A 20,802-nucleotide genomic window follows, 5' to 3' on the forward strand; every position below is an offset into this window, starting at 1 on the left:
GGGGACCAAGAGGGGGGGTGAATTGGGCCTTTTTCAATTTCTAAAACAAGATAAAACAATCTTAACCTATGCAAAACTAGAAAGGCACCAATTCACCAACCGGATAGCTAAACAACCTACACAAGCTAGTTAAGATGAAAAGAGATAAAGCCTAGCAAGGTAGAGCTAACTAGTGATCCCTAAATCAAGCACATGAACAAATTGCATGAAAGATAATGCTTGAAATAAGTAAAGTGGACAAGGGACAACCGGATTTTTTCCCGTGGTATCGATGTGTTGGCACACACCCCTAATCCACGTTGTGACACTCACAAAGAGTATTGTCACCTCCCAAGTCACCAAGACGAGGGCGCTCACTAAGAGTCTCCGTTCACCATCCCGGTGTGGTGGAGATCAAGCCACGTACAAATCTCTTCTCCGGGCTTCCACAATCCTTGGCAAGCTCCGCGAGAATCACCTCGATCACCAAGATCGCCTAGGTGATGCCAATCACCAAGAGTAACAAGCTAAGGCCTTCACTTGAGCAAGAACCAATCACAAAGAATGGATGCACACAAGCTTCTCTCTACTCAAGTCCTTAATCTTGCTTCTTGAATGATTGAATGAACAAGTGTTTGAAATGTTGAAGCTCAAGGTGGCTCTTGACTATAGTATGAGTGTTTGGATGTTGCCTGGTGTCAAGAGTAGTAGAATGACCCATTGGAGGGGTATATATAGACAGCTCACACGAATAGAGCCGTTGGAGAAAAAGCTGCCAGAAAAACTGCGTAGCGCCGGTTAATCCGACGTCCCTCCAATAGTCATCGTCGGTTTAACCGGTGAATGTAAAACTCCCCTTTTGAAAAACTAGCCGTTACTGTTTGGGAAGATTAACCGTCGTTGCATCGGTTTAACCGGTGAGTGTAATCATCCATTGATCAACAGAAATACCAAGTCACTGGACAACTGCACCGACGTCAAATTTCAAATAGCGTCGGTTTAACCGGTGAGTCTATTTGTCCAATGATCAACTGAAAACCGAGTCTCTGGACAACTGCACCGACGTCCAATTTCAAATAACGTCGGTTTAACCGGTGTATTGACTTGTCCAAACCAGCTGACCTCGTTTAACCGACGTATAGAAAACTTGAGGCGTCGGTTAATCCGGTGATAAGGATTTTTCTGGTTTTGTCTTTTCTGACTTGAGTCTTGAATGAAATCCAAATATTTTTGAGATATAAGTTGAGAACCACTTATTTGAGCTTCTAGAAACCTGAGTGACCATTGTGTGCATCCATTTTCAAATGACCATGTCCATGCTCAAGTTACTAAGCCTAAACCCCTCTTAATAGTGCGATCACTACAAAACTATAAAACCTATACTAACCTAAGTGTCCTTCTCAACCTTATGACACTTAGGACTAGAAAGATCCTTAGTCTTGACATGTTATAGAGTTGAATGCCGAGATCGCCTTTTTGAATAATGAAAGTTAGGGGCCTCTTTTGACATATAACCAAATGAGCAATAATGATTTATAAAGCTGCACAAACTCATTAGTCACAATAATGGTTGTCATTAATCACCGAAACATACCTTAATGGCCTAGATGCTTACACACCGTTGACACTAACCCGGCCCTTGTCTCCGTCGTCGGCCGAGCTTCCCCGCCTCCGCCGCCGCCCACCGGGTCCGACGCCGCTTTCACCGCCTCCCTCCGCCGCCGCCCCAAGCTCCTTCTTCTGCAACTCCGGCTGACTTCCCTCGCCGCCAACCCTGCCCGGCCACTATCCCCACCGTCCCGCCTTGCCGCCGTCCCGAACATCCCCACCGCCGGTGCGGCGACCCCCCTCCCCACCCCCTCCCCCCGGCGATCCTCTATTGGTCTGGCAGCACAGCAGCCCCAGCAACCTAAATCCTAATATCAGCAGCCCCCGGAACCCTAACTCCGTCAGCCTCGGCAGCGTGGCGTGACTCCTAACATTAGCGTGCGCCTCCTCCTCCTTCTCCTTTTGCGGGCCACTTGGGCTGTCTGATGCTCCCGCCTTAAAATTGGCCTTGGGGCGTACGGACTATGGTGGCCCTAAAGCATGCGGGCCCAAGCTGATACAGTACGAAGGCCTTGTATCTCACCCACCGCCTACTGGCTACTGAGGGCGTTGCTGATGCTTACCGTGTGCCGAAGCGACAGGAAGCATAATAGGATTTCGGCTCCACCGCTGGCCCGCTGCCGCCCGAAGGGCCCACGACCAGGCCTTCATTCAGCCGTTGCGGGCACGCTTTCGTACACAAACAAATGGACAAACAAAGACGCAAAGTTCACCCAAAACCTATCCAGATTCATTGAACCCAATCGGCCTCAACTAACCTTTCTCAATGAGTAGTAAACAACAAGCTACTGTCGCGGCGAGTAATCCAAAAATCATAGAAATTATTCAGTATCATTATACAAACCAGTTAAGGGACCATTCAAATTGCTACAGAAAATTATCGGTAATTATGTTAGTGCAAGGGTAGAAATTGTCAATCACTTAGCACACAACTTTTCTCCGGCGAAACACAACTTATAAGACACGAGAGAGAGAGAAAAACAAATTTCAAATGCCACTAAATTGCCCCAAGCGGTTACTCTTCATCTTGGACCTCTTTTTAATTAGTTCTAGTGCTATTTTTCCTACATGTGATGCCCTCCCCCTTCTCCCGCACGGCATGCAACCCATTCCCGCTTCAACTTCAAAGCCCGATGAGTCACTTACAGTCTTACAGAGTAGGAAGTATGAATAAATAAACTAATTCCACATAAATTGCTCTATTTGGAGCGGGTAGCAAAAGGAAACTTTTATTGTCAATTACAAATGGGACCCTATTTTTTGTAATAATAATAAAAAATAACTTTTTTATGAGTTCACACGCCCCCACACAGTACATAAGGTGCATATTTTCGTACACTTCTTTTAATATGATTTTGAATCTCTATCTTCGTGACAGAGTACATCTATATATTGATATATATTGATGAACGGTAGATATATCGTGTCTTAATCGAGATGTGTTTTTGGAGCATTTGCTACCGGCAGATGTGCACCCACAGTGTATGTCCCTTGCTATTAAGAGCCTGAGACCACAAACAAGAAGTCTAACAACAGAGCTCGATCCACACAAACCACAGCAACCTGATCGCCATGGGCGGCCTCTCCATGGACCAATCCTTCGTGCAGGCCCCCGAGCACCGCCCCAAGCCCACCGTCACCGAGGCCGCCGGCATCCCGCTCATCGACCTCTCGCCCCTGGCCTCCGGCGACGCCGCCGCCGTGGACGCGCTGGCCGCCGAGGTGGGCGCGGCGAGCCGGGAGTGGGGCTTCTTCCTGGTCGTGGGCCACGGCGTGCCGGCGGGGACCGTGGCGCGCGCGACGGAGGCGCAGTGCGCGTTCTTCGCGCTCCCGGCCGAGCGGAAGGCCGCCGTGCGCAGGAGCGAGGCGGCGCCGCTCGGGTACTACGAGTCGGAGCACACCAAGAACGTCAGGGACTGGAAGGAGGTGTTCGACCTCGTCGCGCACGAGCCACCGCCGCCGGCAGCCGTGGCCGCCGGCGAGGTCGTGTATGAGAACAAGTGGCCCGAGGACCTGCCAGGCTTCAGGTGATCGAATTCGAATCGACCCCGCTGCCTGTCGAGCGGGCCTGGATGGTTTCTGAATTTTTGCTGAATTTATTTGTACAGAGAGGCGCTGGAGGAGTACATGAAAGCGCTGGAGGAGCTGGCGTTCAAGCTGCTGGAGCTGCTCGCCCGGAGCCTAAACCTGAGGCCCGACCGGCTGCACGGCTTCTTCGAGCACCCCACCACGTTCTTCCGGCTCAACCACTACCCTCCCTGCCCGAGCCCGGACCTCGCGCTCGGCGTGGGCCGGCACAAGGACCCCGGGGCGCTGACCATCCTGTACCAGGACGACGTCGGCGGGCTCGACGTCCGCCGGCGCTCCGACGGCGAGTGGGCCCGCGTCAAGTTCGTCCCGGACTCCTTCATCATCAACGTCGGCGACACCGTGCAGGTAGGTAGATGGTCGGCGCCCAGCTGCCACGTTGTGTCTCGCCGTCGATCGTTCCTCCCCCACGCACGAATTGGCTGGTCGTTGATCGCTGAAACTTTTAATTTTCAGGTGTGGAGCAACGACCGGTACGAGAGCGCGGAGCACAGGGTGTCGGTGAACCGGGAGAAGGCGCGGTTCTCCATGCCCTACTTCTTCAACCCGGCGACCGACGCCGTGGTGGAGCCGCTGGAGGAGCTGGTCGGCGAGGAGGACCCGCCCAGGTACAGCGCCTACAGCTGGGGCGACTTCTTCCGCACCAAGCTCAGCGGCAACTACAAGAAGCTGGAGGTGGAGAACCTCCAGATCGAGCATTTCAGGAAGGGACTCGAAGTGTAGCAGGAATGCAGGATACGGTGTGACGGACCCGTGCGTGCCCCGGCGAAGGCGTCCCGGCCGCTGTCGTCACTCCTGAGAAACGAGACGAGACGAGACGATCATCGTGCCGCCATGTGCCCATTCCTGGTAGTACAAGATATTTTCTGTAAACAAACAAGACACGTGCCGAAATCGCGGTGGCTAAAAAATTGGTGCTTTTGTTTGTTTGTGACTAAATTATATTCAGCTCGATGAAGGGTTGTGCTCTTGTGCCCCCAACAACTTGCCGGCCTCCCTCCCCTCTTCCTCACATGGAAGTTAAACTTGTTTTCAGACGTGGGTTCTCCGTTCTCGACAACCATACGAACCCTTGTATTATCCCGCCGTGTAGTCATCCAGCTTAACCACAAGATACACTATTGTATTGACATGGGTTCCGTCAATCCGTGCACCTTCGCGGGTCTGTACTCTGTAGTAGTACTATAGTAGCCCAATTATCTTGGGCTGCACAGCTATCTTGGCCTGATCATCTAGCCAGTTGGATTCTTCCCCAACAAGCCCATATTGCCCATGTACATGTGGCGGCTACGTGGCATGCCGACAACATCTACCGTGGTACCGCTGCCGCGGCTTCTCTGATGGGGCTGAAACTATTTTAAAAAATATTTAGCAAAACAGTTTTTTCTAATTTTCATATAATAATAGAAGAAGTTAAATGTCCAATATACCCCTCCATATTTGGCTTGGTTTTAGATATATGTTTATATTTTTTCCGCTCAATTTATAATGTGATTTCACATGAAATTAAAAAATTAACGAATCGAAATGACATATTAACCCTTCGTTTTCTTTTTTTTCTCTCCATACGATGCCTCTTCTTTTTTTTCCCACACAGCTTTTTTTTTTACTCGGTCTTATCCTTTCCTACTCGTCAACGAAGCTCATTTATCCTTGTCCTTTCCGCCATGCGATGCCTCCGCCGCTGTCCCTGCTCCGCCGCCCGCGTCGTTCTCGTCCATGCTGCTGCATCGAGCTGCCGAGGCTGGCCGTCTCCCGCCGCGGTCTCGCGCTCCCGCAGCCGTCCCCCGCCGTCGCCGTGCGCTCCCGTGGCCATCCGTCCCCCGCCGCGGCCTCACGCTCCCGCCGCTGCCTCGAACTCCTGCAGCCGTCTCCCGCCGCCGCCGTGCTCCCGCAGCCGGCCATCCCCGCCGCGGTCTCGCGCTAGCGCGGACGCCCGTCTCCCGCCGCCATGTACCTCTGTTCGCGCCTCCCGTGGTCGGCTGACTGTTGCTCGCGCCACGGCGGAGGGCAAACATGGCAGGAGAGACTAGAGCCGCGGGAGCCAGTTTTTTCAGCTCCCGCTCCGTTTCTCGGCTCCTCTCAGCGGGATTCTAGGGGCTTCTCCGATGGAGCCGGTTACCTTCACCCTGTTTGGTAGCGCTCCAGCAGGAGCCGCTGAAACCTTCACCCTGTTTGGTAGAGCTCCAGCAGGAGCCGCTGAACGAGGAGCCGCTGAAGGAGGTGAAGCTGGAGCCCTCCCAAAAAGCGCCTCATATTGGTCCCTCGGAGTGGCGGTTCGGGCGTGCGGCATGACGTCAGAGCTATAGGATTCGGAAGTCGGAACAGAGACCAAGCCATCCTTGACGCCAAATTGGTGTCCAATCATGATGGGGACTCGTGCTGATTGCGGAGTGGTTTAACACTTTAACCTGCTGATGCTTCACATGAATACGTATTCCGAGAACGAAAGAGGACATGAACAATGATTTCAAAGTGAATGTGTTAGCAAGAACCGGGGTTTGCATGGAATTTAAAATTTATTCGTGCAAATAGATAAATTGTTGCACTCCCTCTAGTTCAAAATGTAGAGCGTTTTGAATTTTCTGCTATTTTTCACCTTTCACTGCTGGACTTGCAAATGTAGCCGAGCGTTGTCATGTAAGTAGCTGCCGGGAAGGCACGTCTAGTATCATATTTGGTCTAATGGCCGAGAATGATTAACTTTCACAGACTGAGAGCTAATGTTTTCCAATGAATATTACATGCAAATAATATTTGATACATTTCCTGTCAAAAAGCAAATGCTTTCAGTACAGCCCACAAACGATGCAGCAAACACTAATTAAAACTTTACTTACCCATGTCTTGCTAAAAACTTTACCTACACGTCTTGCTAAAAACTTTAGCTACCATGTCTTAGGCCCTGTTTGTTTGCCCATAAGATTATATAATCCAATTCAAAAACTGAAAAATAATCTAACAATGAAACAAACACTCCCAGCTTATTCATCAGATTATATAATCTACACTCTCTAGACTATAATAATCCATAAGCTGCTGAAAACATGCTTATTTCAGATTATATAATCCATCATCTATAAGCTAGATTATATAATCTTGCATGTAAATAAAAAGGGCCTTACTCTTACCAACAATGTTGAATAGAGAATGGCACAGCGGATCATCAACGAGACACGATTGCTGAAAAAAGTTAATTCATAGAGGAATTATCTTTTTAGGAAACGGGAATTAGTTTGTTCCATCATCTAGAGTGCCCCCATGGATCACCTATGACGTCACAGACGAGAACACACGGAACAGCAACCACATCAAAACAGAAGGACTGTTGATGTGATCATCTTCTTCTGTACCCGGACACATCAGCACGGGAGATACCAACAAAATTCACCTACTAGGCTAGAACCCATCCAGATTCATTGAATCCGATCTGCTCAGACGTCCCCTTTTAACCACCTCATTCATCACACGTCCCACTCCTGCGAGCTGCATGCTTTATCGTTGCTCGAGACACGCAGCTCATCAGTCGCTCGCAGTCGCAGCCACACACAACCTCGGCTCGAGAAAACTTGATCCAACGCCATGGGCGGCCTCTCCATGGACCAGGCCTTCGTGCAGGCCCCAGAGCACCGCCCCAAGCCCACCGTCACCGAGGCCATCGGCATCCCGCTCATCGACCTCACGCCCCTGGCTTCCGGCGACGCGGCCGCCGTGGACGCGCTGGCCGCCGAGGTGGGCGCGGCGAGCCGGGACTGGGGCTTCTTCGTGGTGGTGGGCCACGGCGTGCCGGCGGGGGCCGTGGCGCGCGCGACGGAGGCGCAGCGCGCGTTCTTCGCGCTCCCGGCCGAGCGGAAGGCCGCCGTGCGCAGGAGCGAGGCGGAGCCGCTCGGGTACTACGAGTCAGAGCACACCAAGAACGTCAGGGACTGGAAGGAGGTGTACGACCTCGTCCCGCGCGAGCCGCCGCCGCCGGCAGCCGTGGCCGACGGCGAGCTCGTGTTCGCCAACAAGTGGCCTCAAGACCTGCCGGGATTCAGGTGAATCAACTTGTGCATATTGTTGTTTCTTGCATACTGGTGTTTTCATTTTTCATCTCAGTAATGGTTGTGTCATAATTCTCCTAAAAATCCATCTTTTCATGCTAACTTGGCCGGGAATTCTTGTTGCAGAGAGGCGTTGGAGGAGTACGTGAAAGCAATGGAAGAGCTGGCGTTCAAGATACTGGAGCTGATCGCCCGAAGCCTGAACCTGAGGCCCGACCGGCTGCACGGCTTCTTCAGGGATCAGACCACCTTCATCCGGCTCAACCACTACCCTCCCTGCCCGAGCCCCGACCTCGCCCTCGGCGTGGGCCGGCACAAGGACGCCGGGGCCCTAACCATCCTGTACCAGGACGACGTCGGCGGGCTCGACGTCCGGCGGCGCTCCGACGGCGAGTGGGTCCGCGTCAAGCCCGTCCCCAACTCGTTCATCATCAACGTCGGCGACGTCATCCAGGTATGCGGTCCATGCATGTCATCCGTAATGTTTCGGGAACCGCGGTGGTGATCCTGCTCGAACGGCCGAATGAAACCTTTTCAGGTGTGGAGCAACGACAGGTACGAGAGCGCGGAGCACCGGGTGTCGGTGAACTCGGCGAGGGAGCGGTTCTCCATGCCCTACTTCTTCAACCCGGCGAGCTACACCATGGTGGAGCCGGTGGTGGAGCTGGTGAGCGAGGAGAACCCGGCCCGGTACGACGCCTACAACTGGGGCGACTTCTTCAGCACCAGGAAGAACAGCAACTTCAAGAAGCTGGACGTGGAGAACATCCAGATCGCGCATTTCAAGAAGAGCGCCGCCTAGGACATAGAGATCCGTGCTGCTGCGGGCGTCAGAAAGGCGGCCGTGTATGTCGTCTTCGGGTTCAGAGACTGGCAGTAGATAAGAAATATCTGTGCGTGTTCTGTAACTGAAATCGTGATGTAACGTACTTTGGCATGCTTGGAATAACAGCCGTGTTGGTCGACCTGGTTTATCTCCACTGCAAGAATCAAAACTTAGTTCAGTGGACGCAGGGCCAGCCTCCGGTGACAAGGGTGATTCATGGTCACATTTGCAACAGTGTCTCCCAGTGTCTATCCGGATCATGACAAGCGGACAAGCGGCTTTGTGTCCTCGTGCTCAGCAGCTCATCAACTCGTCCTTCACCTTTGCCCTTGCTCTACGATTCCTATCTCCTTTTACTACTTCTTCCTCAGTCCTGCTACCACCGATCCTACTTCAAAACTTGTGTTGATCTAGCTATTGGTTCCTCCCGGCAACAACAATACGATACAACCATATGAGCATTGTCGGGTCGTATTTGCAGTCACATGCATGATCGATCACGGCTAATAACAAATTCAGAACCGGTCTAGGCACACTGAACCACCACAACCAAGATTCACTGCTACCAAGATTCACTCCGCGAACCTCAGCTCAGCACGAGACCGCCAGCCTCCGTCGCCATGGACGACGCCTTCGTGCAGGCCCCCGAGCACCGGCCCGTGGCGCCCGTCTCCGAGGCCACGGGCGTCCCGGTCATCGACCTCTCCCCGCTCGCAGCCACGCCGCCGCCGCCGGCGGGGGCCGTGGACGCGTTGTTCGCCCAGGTGGGCTCGGCGTGCCGGAGGCGACGGCGGCGCGGGCAGCGGAGGCCGGGCGCGCGTTCTTCGCGCTGGCGGCGGAGCGCAATGCGGCCGTGCGGCGCACCGAGCCGGCGCCGCTCGGATACTACGACACCGAGCACACCAAGAACGTCAGGGACTGGAAGGACGTGTTCGACATCTTCCCGCGCGAGCTGCCGCCGCCGCCGGCTCCATCGGCGGACGGCGAGCTGGTGTTCGTGAAGCCGGGCGACGGCGACCTGCCTGGGTTCAAGCTGGCACTGGAGGAGTACGCGGCGGCGATGGAGGAGCTGGCGTTCAAGCTGCTGGAGCTGATCGCCCGGAGCCTGAACCTGAGGCCCGACCGGCTGCACGGCTTCTTCAGGGAGCAGACGACGTACCTGCGGGTCAACAGGTACCCTCCGTGCCCTCGGCCCGACCTCGCGCTCGGCCTCGGCCGCCGCAAGGACAGCGGCGCGCTGACCGTCCGCCGCCCGTCAACCGGCGAGTGGGCGCGCGTCAGGCTCGTCCGCGGCTCGCTCGTCGTCAACGTCGGCGACAGCATCCAGGTGCTGATCAGTCCTCCATCCAATTCTAGAATCTGAAAGTCGCCGCAAGTCCCGATCTGATGCAGAACTGCCATCCCTCCTGATGACGAGTTGTTCCTGATCATTTTTTTTTTGGCGTGCAGGTGTGGAGCAACGACAGGTACGAGAGCGTGGAGCACCAGGCGTCGGTGAACTCGGAGCAGGAGAGGTTCTCCATCCCCTACTTCTTCAACCCGGCCAGGCGCACAGCAGTGGAGCCATTGGAGGAGATGGTGAGCGAGGAGAGGCCCTCGAGGTACCACGCGTACGACTGGGGCGAGTTCTTCTGCACCAGGAGGAGGAGCAACTTCAGGAAGCTGGATGTCGACAACATCCAGATAGCGCATCTCAGAGATGACAGGAGATTGAGGGACTAATAATTTGAGATGGAGGAAGTATATTATAGACTCTGCCCTCTGCGACGTACTCATGAAGTAGAAATTCTGAAGATTTCTCAAGAAGTAGCCCATACTACGCTTTTTAACCACGAAACTGTAAAATACTCTCCAACTAGAAAATAAACTCCGTTGCTCTCTCGGGTTTTCGTAGGAACATCCAATGTTCATAGTATTCTCATCTCCGTATCATCGTCTCAAATTCTCCGATGCAACTTTTTTTTTGGTGATCAGACATGCAACTGTTTTAGTCATCCTACCCTGTCAAATGCCCAAACCGGTAAAGTTTAGGCCAAAAAAGTTGCTCTCTCATCACAAGACCAAAATAATCAAGCTGATTGGGCCTGGCCCATTTCTAGTTGTTTGACCAACCCCTTCGCTCCTCTCTCACCAACCCCACAGCGCAGCCGGCGGCGGCACCCCTACTCCCCGCCACCAAACCCAAGCCCGGCGCCGCACGCAGAAGCAGCGCAGCGACCGGAGACAACGGACCAACACGTAATCCACGAGGGAGAGAGAGAGAGAGAGAGAGAGAGAGAGAGAAGCAGCGCTACCAAGTACCAACCCCGTAGCCGCCGCCGCGCCGCCATCCACGAGCGCAGCAGCGGCGCCCTCCCATTCCCATCCCCTCTCGTCGCCCTCCTCGCCGCTGGGGTTATTTATACGGGCGCCATCGCGTGACCCCGCGGCATTAGGTGGCGCACGCTCTCCTCGCAGCCGCGCCGCGCCGGGACACGGAAGGGCATGGCCTCCTCAGCGGCGGCGGCGGCTCCGGCGCGTGCCGGGTTGGCTCCCCAGGTCAGCGGCGAAGCTTCCTCTCCTCTCCCCCGTTCCATTGGGTAGGACCGCACATCCTCGTGGAGTCGTGCCATTGGGTAGGACCGACGGCGGGTTAGTTTTGGGTGGGGTTGGCGGGTTGAATAGCCGCCCGCTTGATTTGTCGTCAAGGCGCGCGCCGATTAGGGTACCCAGCATTGATTATAGTCTTCGACTGCTAGATTGGGAGGCTCTATCGCTGTTAGCAGCTTCTGATTGATGCCTGTGTTGGCAGTGTTGGCAGTTCTGATTCATGCCTGTTACCAATTGAAGTTTAGATTGCAGAAGCATTACTTGTACATACAAGAAGGTAATAAGATAACGAAAATAAAAAAGTGTATACTTTAATGAGATAATGTGCTAGTAATGAACTGACCAGGACTAAATTACGGCTGCTATGTCACTCCTACAAGTGCTATAGTGGCTGATACATTTCCAATTTGCTATTTATGGAATGCTACATGGCAGCGGTAGCATTTATTCCCTGCAAACTGTATTGCGGGTGAAATTGCAGCCGCTGAGAACACTATGGTATGAAAATGGCATGTTAACTCTTAACACCCTCAATTGTAGTGTACTCTGACTTTGTCATAGAGAGTGATTCTGTGCTCTGACTCTGATATTGTTCCAAGTTTTAGCAAGCTACATTACATGCTTGCTCCCGTGGACTTGGCACTTTGAAGCACTGAAAATATTTCTTTGACGTGCAGAATGGAATCTTTGGATCTAATTCGAAGCCATTCACTGGTTTCATGCTCAAGACAGCTCAGCAGGTGAGTTTTGTTTAGTGTGTCCTTCCCAAGTAAATATTGGCCAGCTGTTCTTGAAATGCTAAAATTACTCTGCTGTAGATTGGACCCCTGTCACTCCGTGTGAGGGGATCCGTTGCTTCTTCACCAAGGAAGCTGCTCTCCCCTAAGGCAGCAGCAGCAACTAAATCAGGGGACGGGGTGCGCATTGCAGTCCTAGGGGCCAGCGGTTATACTGGAGCTGAGGTTGTTCCATCACTCTGATCTCATTTTATATGAAGATTTTTGTCGTTGCTTCTTATTGCTAATGTGATTGTTACACTTTTGTTAACAGATCGTTCGTATTCTGGCGAACCACCCTCAGTTTCAGATAAAAGTGATGACTGCAGATAGAAAAGCTGGTGAACAATTTGGATCTGTATTTCCTCACTTGATATCACAGGTGAGAAAATTTTCTCTTCGTCCATTTGTGATCTTTAGCCTAGTAAGAATCAACAAAACCTCTAGGCGGTCTTACTTTTCTTTGTAATAGAGTTGCTATCATCAAAACTTATTTGTTATGTTTGTTAAAACTCTAGAGTATTGTTGATATTCTTTTGATTTGCAGGACCTGCCAAGACTGGTTGCAGTAAAAGACGCTGACTTTTCAGGTGTTGATGCTGTTTTTTGTTGCTTGCCACATGGTACTACCCAGGTTTGTTTATAGCTATTATGCTTTTACATTAAACTCTTCATGCCTATTGCTGAAAAACTGTATTATGCAATACTGTCATAGACTTTGTTGCATAGTGTTTGGAGCACTAGACTTTTTTGAAAATAAACTTTTTAATACACTACCTAATTATATTTTTTATCAGGAAATTATCAAAGGCTTACCTCGGCACTTGAAGATTGTTGATCTCTCTGCGGTATGCTCTGCACACACTCTTGATTTGTCTAAGTATGATGTCGGTTGTTGTTGAAAAACTATTGCTTACAGGACTTCCGGCTGCGTGACATCAATGAGTATGCCGAATGGTATGGCCATTCACACAGGGCACCAGAACTGCAGGTTCTTAGCTACTTTCCTCTTCATCCTTGTCCAGTAACTAGCACTGTCTTTGCTCTTTGTCTATTCTTAGTTCTTACGTTTAGTTGTGGCACTTGAGTTGTCATCAATTATTCTGAATGATTTCTTGTATGGCACTGTTTCAAGAATTGGGTCTGGCTTCCATAGTGTATTTTGATGGTTCTATTATTGTCCTTATGTTATATTTCTTTGAATTTATTTTTTGTATGTTTTTCTTGGGTTTTTTTAGGAAGAGGCCGTGTATGGTTTGACCGAACTTCATCGAGATGACATAAGAAATGCACGGTTGGTCGCAAATCCAGGGTGTTATCCCACATCCATTCAACTTCCGCTTGTTCCTCTGGTAAAGGTGAGGTTCAATAGAAGTTTCTAGCATCCTATACTTATCTCTGATTATATTTGCAATTAAGGCAAAGTTCTCCAGGATATACCATAGAATCGAATTGATAAATACTTACAAGCATAATCTTATATTTCTGAAACTGTATATGCCAATTTGTTGACAATTTATTAGTATTTCAATATCTAGCTTTTTCCTTAGCATATTATGTTTGCTTTGCAGGCAAAATTGATCAAGTTGACCAACATTATCATTGATGCAAAATCTGGGGTTAGTGGTGCAGGTACGTATTTATTTGAGATAACTCGTTCACTTTCCATTTTTTCTTGAATGATAAATGATCTGGTCTCTAATACATGCATCCTTTTAGGACGTGGGGCAAAGGAAGCAAATCTTTACACTGAAATCGCCGAAGGTATCCACGCTTATGGAATAACAAGCCACCGACACGGTAATTCTTGTACTCAGCTGGCTACATAGTGCTTTGTTATATCTGTCCTATTACTGGTAATATCTTACCTCACTGACATTGAGATTTAAATAATGACAGTTCCTGAGATTGAGCAAGGACTTACGGATGCTGCTGAATCAAAAATTACCATCAGTTTTACTCCACATCTGATGTGTATGGTAGGTGCAATTATGCACATCCTTTTATTTGCTTACTCCATATTCTACAGTCTCTTTTTGGAAATTCAGTCACTGTATCTGCTGCTGGTGTTTAACAGAAACGTGGGATGCAATCTACTATGTATGTTGAATTGGCTTCTGGAGTGACTGCCAATGATTTGTATGAACACCTCAAGTCTACTTATGAGGTCTGTTTACCTGCCCATGTTGGCTTAACTATGATAACTTAGGAAGGAGCATAATTTCCACTGAAGCCATCAATCTATTGTATGATTTCGCACTGTGTAGCATCAGAGTTCATTCATCATTGTATCTTTCCAGGGTGAAGAATTTGTCAAACTGTTACATGGTAACAATGCTCCTCGCACGAGCCATGTTGCAGGATCAAACTACTGTATCATGAATGTCTATGAGGATAGAATTCCTGGAAGGGCCATCATCATCTCTGTAGTAAGTACCTTATAGGCATCTTATAATGCAGAAGCTTTCAGCAAAATAACGCCCGTTACCTAAGTGATGCGTAGTCCTTACGTGCTCTGCTTCAACTGTGCAGATAGATAATCTTGTGAAGGGAGCATCTGGTCAGGCTGTGCAGAACCTTAATCTGATGATGGGACTGCCTGAGAACATGGGGCTGCAATACCAGCCCCTGTTTCCTTGATCTTTCATGTCATTACTTCATCCATGATGACAGTGCTTGGGAGTACAACTTCCCTTCCATCAGAGTACTGTCTGGAGGCAAGGAGCCCCCATTAGAATGCAATCAAGTCAAATTTGCTCGGAAGTGTAGCTTGGCTTGTGTCATTTTATTTTTTAGAGAATAGTGACAACTTAGCAGTGCAATGATAGTATTAGGTGAGTGGCTTGGTTCCAATAAAATCACAAGCCTCGTACTGCATTGTTGTTTGTTATAATCATCAAGGAATCAATAGTGTAAACTCAATTCTGAGACATCAGACGCCCTCAGCATCAGTGGATATAGTTAGGGTGTCTTCTGTATTATGTTCAACAAATGTTAAGCTCACTACAGATGTTTTTGTGAAGGTTGAAGTTCCCTTTGTTGAAATAATCTCAAGTTTTATCTGTGTCAGCTGCACAGGTCCATTGCATTGGTATCACTGATCAGAGTAACTTCTCTTCTAGACTACTATAAGTGCCATGATTTGTGTTTGAAACTCAACTCTGGTGTATTTTCATTTGTAGACTACCATAATAAGCCTTCTATACTACTATTGCTCTGGTGCCATCCTATGCAAAATGATATCTGTATTTTGGAGAATGTATCAGCAGGTGGGCATCAATAATGGACTAAAAAAATCAAATTTAATTCATAGGGTTTTTTATAGGCACTCATTTTTGTTTGCTTTGATCGTCTTGAAAAATTGTGATGCATACAATTCAAAGTGCTGTTGCAGTTTGAATCAAGTATAGTCAGACATTCGTAGACACATTTCCTGACCTCCTGACCAAACATCCAAGTGGCACTTGGGTAGCTCGGCGACTATATTAGACGCCCAAGATGCCCACTTCACTGTGATTAGTTAGCGCTTTATACCAAAAAGGCAGCTGTAAACAGTCTGACATTTTAAGCACAAGTAGATTTGCAGCCTTGTAATAGAACAGTTTTTTGTATTCTGACTCGAAGATCATTTGTGGCCCTGAGGTACTGCTCTTACAACTGGCTCTTCGTAAACTCTTTATTTTAAAGAAGTTAGTATTGAATCTAGTTGAAGAATGCATCTAGCAGTTTTTAAATTAAAATCAGTTGATTGTGCTGATCAAAGATGCTGTTATGCCGTTTGACTTGAAAAAAGCAATTGACTTGTATATGTTTGTGCAATAATGTATCTGTTTTCAGACTTTGACCTTAAGTTGTTTATAGTCTTACTTTTTGTTCAATAGGTAGTTTTCGAAGGCTATTTTGTTTTATTTGACTTTCTTGTGTTAACTGATGCATATGATTTGTTTTAACTACGATTAAATTCTTGCTGTTTCTACTAATCTTGTGGGGGGGGGGGGGGTATTTTAGTATTTTAGATAGTGCTGAACTATAAATGCGCACTGGGATGGTGAAGTTCCCAAAAAAAAAATGACTTCTGAAATCTTATCAGTTGGTGATAGCATAATTGTTTTTTGAGAGCAAATGACATTGTTCTGTAAGTTGACTGTAACAGAATTGAAAGTGTGTACATACCTCCAATGCTCTCCTTAAATCCATAAAAATGGTAGAATACTTCCGGGACAAATTTAAAAGCGAAAGCCTATCATTTTAAGTCACGGTCAGACTCCAATATTTCAGTTACCGTATCTTTTTGGCTATGGTGTATCATCCATTTTCATAATAGTTTTTAAATTCAATTCTTTTTGTGCATCCATCTAGCTACTTTTCTGCTAATAACCTTTGAGAGTTCTTTATTGCTCCATAGCGATTTTTGCCGAGATGTGTTTCTGATGGATTGAAGTGCCAAACCCCAGATGCAATGCATCTACTACAGATCCATTATGCAGAGCATGTAGTCTTATCATCTAATAGCAACAAACAATTGGCAAGTTTATCAAGGGTACGTTCTCAACTTCAGTTATTTTCCTCGGTTTTCAAGGGAAAGAAAAAAATATGCAGCTGTTTTCAATTAATTATTGATAATGTTTGGACCATACAAGGGATCTAAGTAGGTGAATTTAACCTGCTGCAGGAAAGCCTAGCAGAATCTTCCTAGACCATGAGATAACCTTGTCATCGATTCTAGGTAGATTGCTGCACTGGTTAACTTTTCTACAGCAGTGCTGCCGTGCAGACATCAGCAATAAAGACTTTAGAGCAACTATGTGGCAAACTTCCTTGTTTAGTGCAGCACACACGTATGAAGAGCTATTCTTCACAGATCATTGCCATTTTGTTTGTATAGTTACATATTCATTAAACACTTTTGACAATTGAGTCTGCTACTGCACTGAAAGTTTGTGTTGAAGCAAATCAATAAGAAGGTAATAGGAAATTGGACATACTATTACCTTTTACTTTTGTCGAAAGTGACATCATTTTCAAAATGTTATAGTACAAAGGGACCACAAGAATACAAGATAGGATGAGGGACTCCCTATGTTATTTTTGTTTGATGTTTTAGACTTCAGCATATTATTAAGGAAAAGACACAAGTTTTCTCTCTTTTTGTTAGAAAAGGGCCAATCTCTGCTTTATGTTGAAAGCACAAGTTCACAGCAAGGGGTAAGATGGAAAACAAAACAGCAAACATTGTCCTGTACATTGCCATAGCTCCAAGTTCAAAAACATAATATGGCCACTTGTGCCTATTAAATTTTTGTGTCTTGCAACCACAGCGAATTCGATTTGCTCCTAAGCGCCCTCCTTCAGGACTGTTGACAAATGAACAAAAAGAATGCAACATGTAAAATGTATCATACATTGAATAAGATGGTGGCGACTTGTGAAGATGTACTTATGTCTCTTCTGAAAATTGTAGATGAAAAGGACTTTTTCAAAATGCAAAATAACAGAAATGAGAAAGCCATAACTGAACTCAACTGGCAAACTTGAGTAGCTTTAGATTAGAAACCTTTCTCATCAACAGAAATAACTGGTCCTACTCTTAATCTTAATAGGACAGCAGCAGGGCCATTTCTCCATACATGATTAGCTAGGATTTTGTCCCTTCAAGTATATTTTAAGAGCCTCTTGGATATTAATCTGATGCAATTTGGCTTCTCCATGATGCAAAAACTTGCCCTTCTGGAAGCTGAAAGATACATGAATTGTTCATTTCCCTTTACGGGTATCATCTGTGTCCTTTCTTTCTTTGCTTCAGTGGACAATATTCCTATATTGTGACATTTGAAGGTGCTATAATCTTTCATACAGCTGGAACTGTAAGGGGCTTTAAACAAGCAACATTGTTTCCTTAAGTTCATTTTTCCTTGCCAGCATTTTAGCTGTATAGCTTATTCCCCCCTTGATCCTCTGCTTGGAACAGAGAGGCAAGAAGAATAAAGAACTTTTTGGGAGGCAAAAGGACAAAGAACTACAACTCATTTTTTCTTAAAAATACTGATAAGTGCTAATCCCTAGAGTCATGTGCAACTATCCCAATGACATAGGTTGTCGGGTCATTACAATATATTCACTGTGCAGATTCAGTTTGGTTGCACATGCTCTGTGAATTTGAAGGCGTGTCGTAATGTGGAAAAATCATGCTACGGCAAGTCTGGCAATACTGCCTGAATTGTTACCACTTTACAAATAGCCAGTTGCTGTATAATCGAGTCATAACCATGCCATCTGAGAATAGATTGCGTAGCGTGTAGCATGTTTAAATCTTTTATTGCAATGTTTTTAGCACCTGAGGTGGTGTTCTATAAAAATAGATCAGAAAAACATCTATTGTTTGGTGCAATTCTTGTGTGCAAAATGGCTGTAAATTTGATGCAGATATTATTCTTGTGTGCAAAATGGCTGAACCCTAGAAGATACAACATGATTTGCTGAGGCACTGGCCAATCCTTTTTGAGCTCCCAAGGACATTAAGACTTGAGATTCCATCCACCATGTTCGTGCAAGCCTCTATCTGTCTCTTATTTTATTGGATTATTTCTTCCAATAACATTCCATACAATCTCGTAGCGCTCCATACTGCATTATTTCTAAGGATAAACGCATGCTTGTCCTGGTTTTGAACATCATACTCGTTTTTGTTTTTTCCATAATGCATGAATGCTGAGGGAGATATCTCTGCAATCATTGAAACCAACCTTCAGGCACCGGCCACTCCGACCTCCGATTGGCTTGAGATTGACTATATGATCTCGGATAAGTCACTGTCTTTCCTACCAACTATCAGTTGACATTTTCTAACCTTATAATGTACACATCATCCAGACAACACCTGGAGGGGCCGCTATCACCACAGTTCATCCCCAGCCGTGGGGATCCATTTCTTTAATGATGATTACGTTTCAAACTTCTGCAACTCTTGTCGGTTTCTTCGACCTTGTCTTCAGTATAAATACACCCCTCACAGCCTGCATTTTTCCTTCACCAAGCACGTCTAACAGCACAGGCCTCATATCACTTCTATATATCTTTCACATCCCTTACTGATAACAATGGAGTCTGGAGGAGTGATTGCAGAGGCAGGCTGGAGCATGGTCGGGATGCCATCGCAAGCCGAGGAGTCGGAGATAATGGAGCAGCTACTTGGTACCTTCCCCTCCAATTGTGAGCAAGGTGACCAAGAGTTGCCATGGCCTATTCAAGCTTCCAATGCGTTCTACTCCCACTGCCATGCTAGTTCTAGTACATATAGCTCCACTAATAGCAATAGTTCTGGTAGTCCCACTTTTGTTGTGCCATCTGAATATGGGGGCTACTATTTGAGCAACTCAAATGAGGCCCTAGATCTCAACTTCTGCACTGCACCAATGCACCTGCACATGGTCCAGGAACAAGGTGCTGCTCAGTTTATGGATACTATTCTTAACCCTCCTTACGGGAGTAGTGATTCAAGCTGTGAGGATCTTGGGGATTCTGGCATGAATCTACTTGATTCCATTGGTGCTTCTGTCAAGAGAAAGCATCTGGAACAAGGCAAACTGGATGGCCCAACAAGAGTGAGTGTTTTTTTAATTTTTTAATTATCTTACAATGGAAATGCATAAACATCTCTTTAAAATGACTAAAAAATGCAATGTGGATGATGATCGGCTGATATGTACAAAACGCAGAGTCGGAAATGCGCAAGGAAGTCTGACTCGAAGAGGGCGAAGAAGACCATGCAATTGGAAGACCAGGATGGAGGCGTTGCTGCGAATGGGCAAAGCTCGAGTGGCTGCACATTTGAGAATGACTCGAGTGCATTTCGAGGGCCTCCTGTTGTTGCTAATCTGAATGCCAAGGCTCAAGCTGACCGCCGGTCAGCAACTGAGTCCCAAAGCCTCTATGCTAAGGTACTATTGATGATCTTCTGACTCTCCATTAAAGAATGATAAATTTAAACTAAATCCACCATTACTTATGCTGTTGTTGGCTGTGTGCAGAAAAGAAGAGAGAGGATCAACGAGAGGCTGAGGATATTGCAGAACCTTGTACCAAATGGAACCAAGGTAAACTTCTGGGGGAAAAAAGTATACATAATCCATACTAACTGTGAAAGCAAAGAAGGTGGCCAACTCAAACGGCAATTTGTGTTGTATTGTAGGTAGATATCAGCACTATGCTTGAAGAGGCAGTGCAGTATGTGAAGTTCCTGCAGCTTCAAATTAAGGTGAGAACTTTTGCAGCTCTGTTCAGTTCCATTCTGAAAGCTCCATGTCAATGAGTTACTGAATCTGAATCGTTGTCGGTTTTTATGAATTACTCTTTGCAGCTGCTGAGCTCTGATGAAATGTGGATGTATGCACCGATTGCGTACAATGGGATGAACATAGGAATCGATCTGAACCTCTCTCAGCACTGATAGACCACTTCTAACAATCTGAAGTTGCAGAAACTTCCGCAAACTATACTTACAGTATGATTCGGATTTGTAGACTTAAGACATACTCTTTGTCACTAACATGTTCCCGGTCTGATCAATAAGCCATTCTGTGGCATCCAACCTTTTGACAAAAATGAAGGTCGAAAGTAAACTTGTTCTTCAGTTGTTTTGGGGTAACCAGCCTGCAGTTACTGAAGAACCGGCTTGTATGCCCACAAGGATATGGCAAAAGATGTAGTTACTGTACACCGGGAAGAGGCCCTGAAACTTGTCAAGACAAGAAAAGGGCAACGGATCTGATAAACCACATCTGGAGACTGTCGTTTCGTTCTTTGCTTTGTCTCGTTTCTGAATTTGCTCTGGTAGCAAATTTCTGTATACAGTCAAACTGAATGTACGAAAATAAAATAAAATAATTTATGTCTA

The 20,802-nt window shown here is 47.3% G+C and overlaps 4 protein-coding genes and 1 pseudogene across 4 annotated transcripts; all 5 read left to right on the plus strand.

Annotated features, from left to right (window-relative positions):
• The first annotated feature begins 3,017 nt into the window (after positions 1 to 3,017).
• LOC112873724 (probable 2-oxoglutarate-dependent dioxygenase At5g05600) lies at positions 3,018 to 4,659 on the plus strand. Its single transcript, XM_025936750.1, has 3 exons — positions 3,018 to 3,614; positions 3,696 to 4,023; positions 4,132 to 4,659. The coding sequence occupies exons 1-3, from the start codon at positions 3,160 to 3,162 to the stop codon at positions 4,396 to 4,398; spliced, it is 1,050 nt and encodes a 349-aa protein (XP_025792535.1). The 5' UTR covers positions 3,018 to 3,159; the 3' UTR covers positions 4,399 to 4,659.
• Positions 4,660 to 7,145: 2,486 nt separating this feature from the next.
• LOC112876028 (probable 2-oxoglutarate-dependent dioxygenase At5g05600) lies at positions 7,146 to 8,722 on the plus strand. The gene is made up of 3 exons (XM_025940057.1): positions 7,146 to 7,712; positions 7,845 to 8,172; positions 8,257 to 8,722. Exons 1-3 carry the CDS (start codon positions 7,258 to 7,260, stop codon positions 8,518 to 8,520), a joined length of 1,047 nt encoding a protein of 348 aa, XP_025795842.1. The 5' UTR covers positions 7,146 to 7,257; the 3' UTR covers positions 8,521 to 8,722.
• LOC112872746 lies at positions 8,655 to 10,266 on the plus strand (annotated as a pseudogene).
• A 462-nt stretch (positions 10,267 to 10,728) lies between these two features.
• On the plus strand, positions 10,729 to 14,971 carry LOC112878103 (probable N-acetyl-gamma-glutamyl-phosphate reductase, chloroplastic). Its single transcript, XM_025942506.1, has 14 exons — positions 10,729 to 11,082; positions 11,811 to 11,873; positions 11,952 to 12,095; positions 12,184 to 12,291; positions 12,457 to 12,543; positions 12,707 to 12,757; positions 12,829 to 12,900; positions 13,148 to 13,267; positions 13,481 to 13,541; positions 13,629 to 13,709; positions 13,809 to 13,888; positions 13,987 to 14,076; positions 14,210 to 14,338; positions 14,442 to 14,971. Exons 1-14 carry the CDS (start codon positions 11,029 to 11,031, stop codon positions 14,547 to 14,549), a joined length of 1,248 nt encoding a protein of 415 aa, XP_025798291.1. The 5' UTR covers positions 10,729 to 11,028; the 3' UTR covers positions 14,550 to 14,971.
• A 4,035-nt stretch (positions 14,972 to 19,006) lies between these two features.
• Positions 19,007 to 20,802, plus strand: LOC112877708 (transcription factor bHLH139-like). The gene is made up of 5 exons (XM_025942064.1): positions 19,007 to 19,510; positions 19,625 to 19,846; positions 19,937 to 20,002; positions 20,098 to 20,163; positions 20,266 to 20,802. The coding sequence occupies exons 1-5, from the start codon at positions 19,007 to 19,009 to the stop codon at positions 20,353 to 20,355; spliced, it is 948 nt and encodes a 315-aa protein (XP_025797849.1). The 3' UTR covers positions 20,356 to 20,802.

The sequence above is a fragment of the Panicum hallii genome, chromosome 9, assembly GCF_002211085.1.
Source record: "Panicum hallii strain FIL2 chromosome 9, PHallii_v3.1, whole genome shotgun sequence".
Lineage (NCBI taxonomy): Eukaryota > Viridiplantae > Streptophyta > Magnoliopsida > Poales > Poaceae > Panicum > Panicum hallii.

What these genes read in the sequence shown, in the direction of transcription:
- LOC112873724 (XM_025936750.1), top strand. Translation starts at nt 3,160, where the DNA reads ATGGGCGGCCTCTCCATGGACCAATCCTTCGTGCAGGCCCCCGAGCAC. An exon ending in GAGGACCTGCCAGGCTTCAG is followed by an intron (nt 3,615 to 3,695) that starts GTGATCGAATTC and finishes TTATTTGTACAG; the next exon opens with AGAGGCGCTGGAGGAGTACA. An exon ending in ACGTCGGCGACACCGTGCAG is followed by an intron (nt 4,024 to 4,131) that starts GTAGGTAGATGG and finishes TTTAATTTTCAG; the next exon opens with GTGTGGAGCAACGACCGGTA.
- LOC112876028 (XM_025940057.1), top strand. Translation starts at nt 7,258, where the DNA reads ATGGGCGGCCTCTCCATGGACCAGGCCTTCGTGCAGGCCCCAGAGCAC. An exon ending in CAAGACCTGCCGGGATTCAG is followed by an intron (nt 7,713 to 7,844) that starts GTGAATCAACTT and finishes TTCTTGTTGCAG; the next exon opens with AGAGGCGTTGGAGGAGTACG. An exon ending in ACGTCGGCGACGTCATCCAG is followed by an intron (nt 8,173 to 8,256) that starts GTATGCGGTCCA and finishes AAACCTTTTCAG; the next exon opens with GTGTGGAGCAACGACAGGTA.
- LOC112878103 (XM_025942506.1), top strand. Translation starts at nt 11,029, where the DNA reads ATGGCCTCCTCAGCGGCGGCGGCGGCTCCGGCGCGTGCCGGGTTGGCT. An exon ending in GTGCCGGGTTGGCTCCCCAG is followed by an intron (nt 11,083 to 11,810) that starts GTCAGCGGCGAA and finishes TTTGACGTGCAG; the next exon opens with AATGGAATCTTTGGATCTAA. An exon ending in TGCTCAAGACAGCTCAGCAG is followed by an intron (nt 11,874 to 11,951) that starts GTGAGTTTTGTT and finishes ACTCTGCTGTAG; the next exon opens with ATTGGACCCCTGTCACTCCG.
- LOC112877708 (XM_025942064.1), top strand. Translation starts at nt 19,007, where the DNA reads ATGGAGTCTGGAGGAGTGATTGCAGAGGCAGGCTGGAGCATGGTCGGG. An exon ending in CCCAAAGCCTCTATGCTAAG is followed by an intron (nt 19,847 to 19,936) that starts GTACTATTGATG and finishes GGCTGTGTGCAG; the next exon opens with AAAAGAAGAGAGAGGATCAA. An exon ending in TTGTACCAAATGGAACCAAG is followed by an intron (nt 20,003 to 20,097) that starts GTAAACTTCTGG and finishes GTTGTATTGTAG; the next exon opens with GTAGATATCAGCACTATGCT.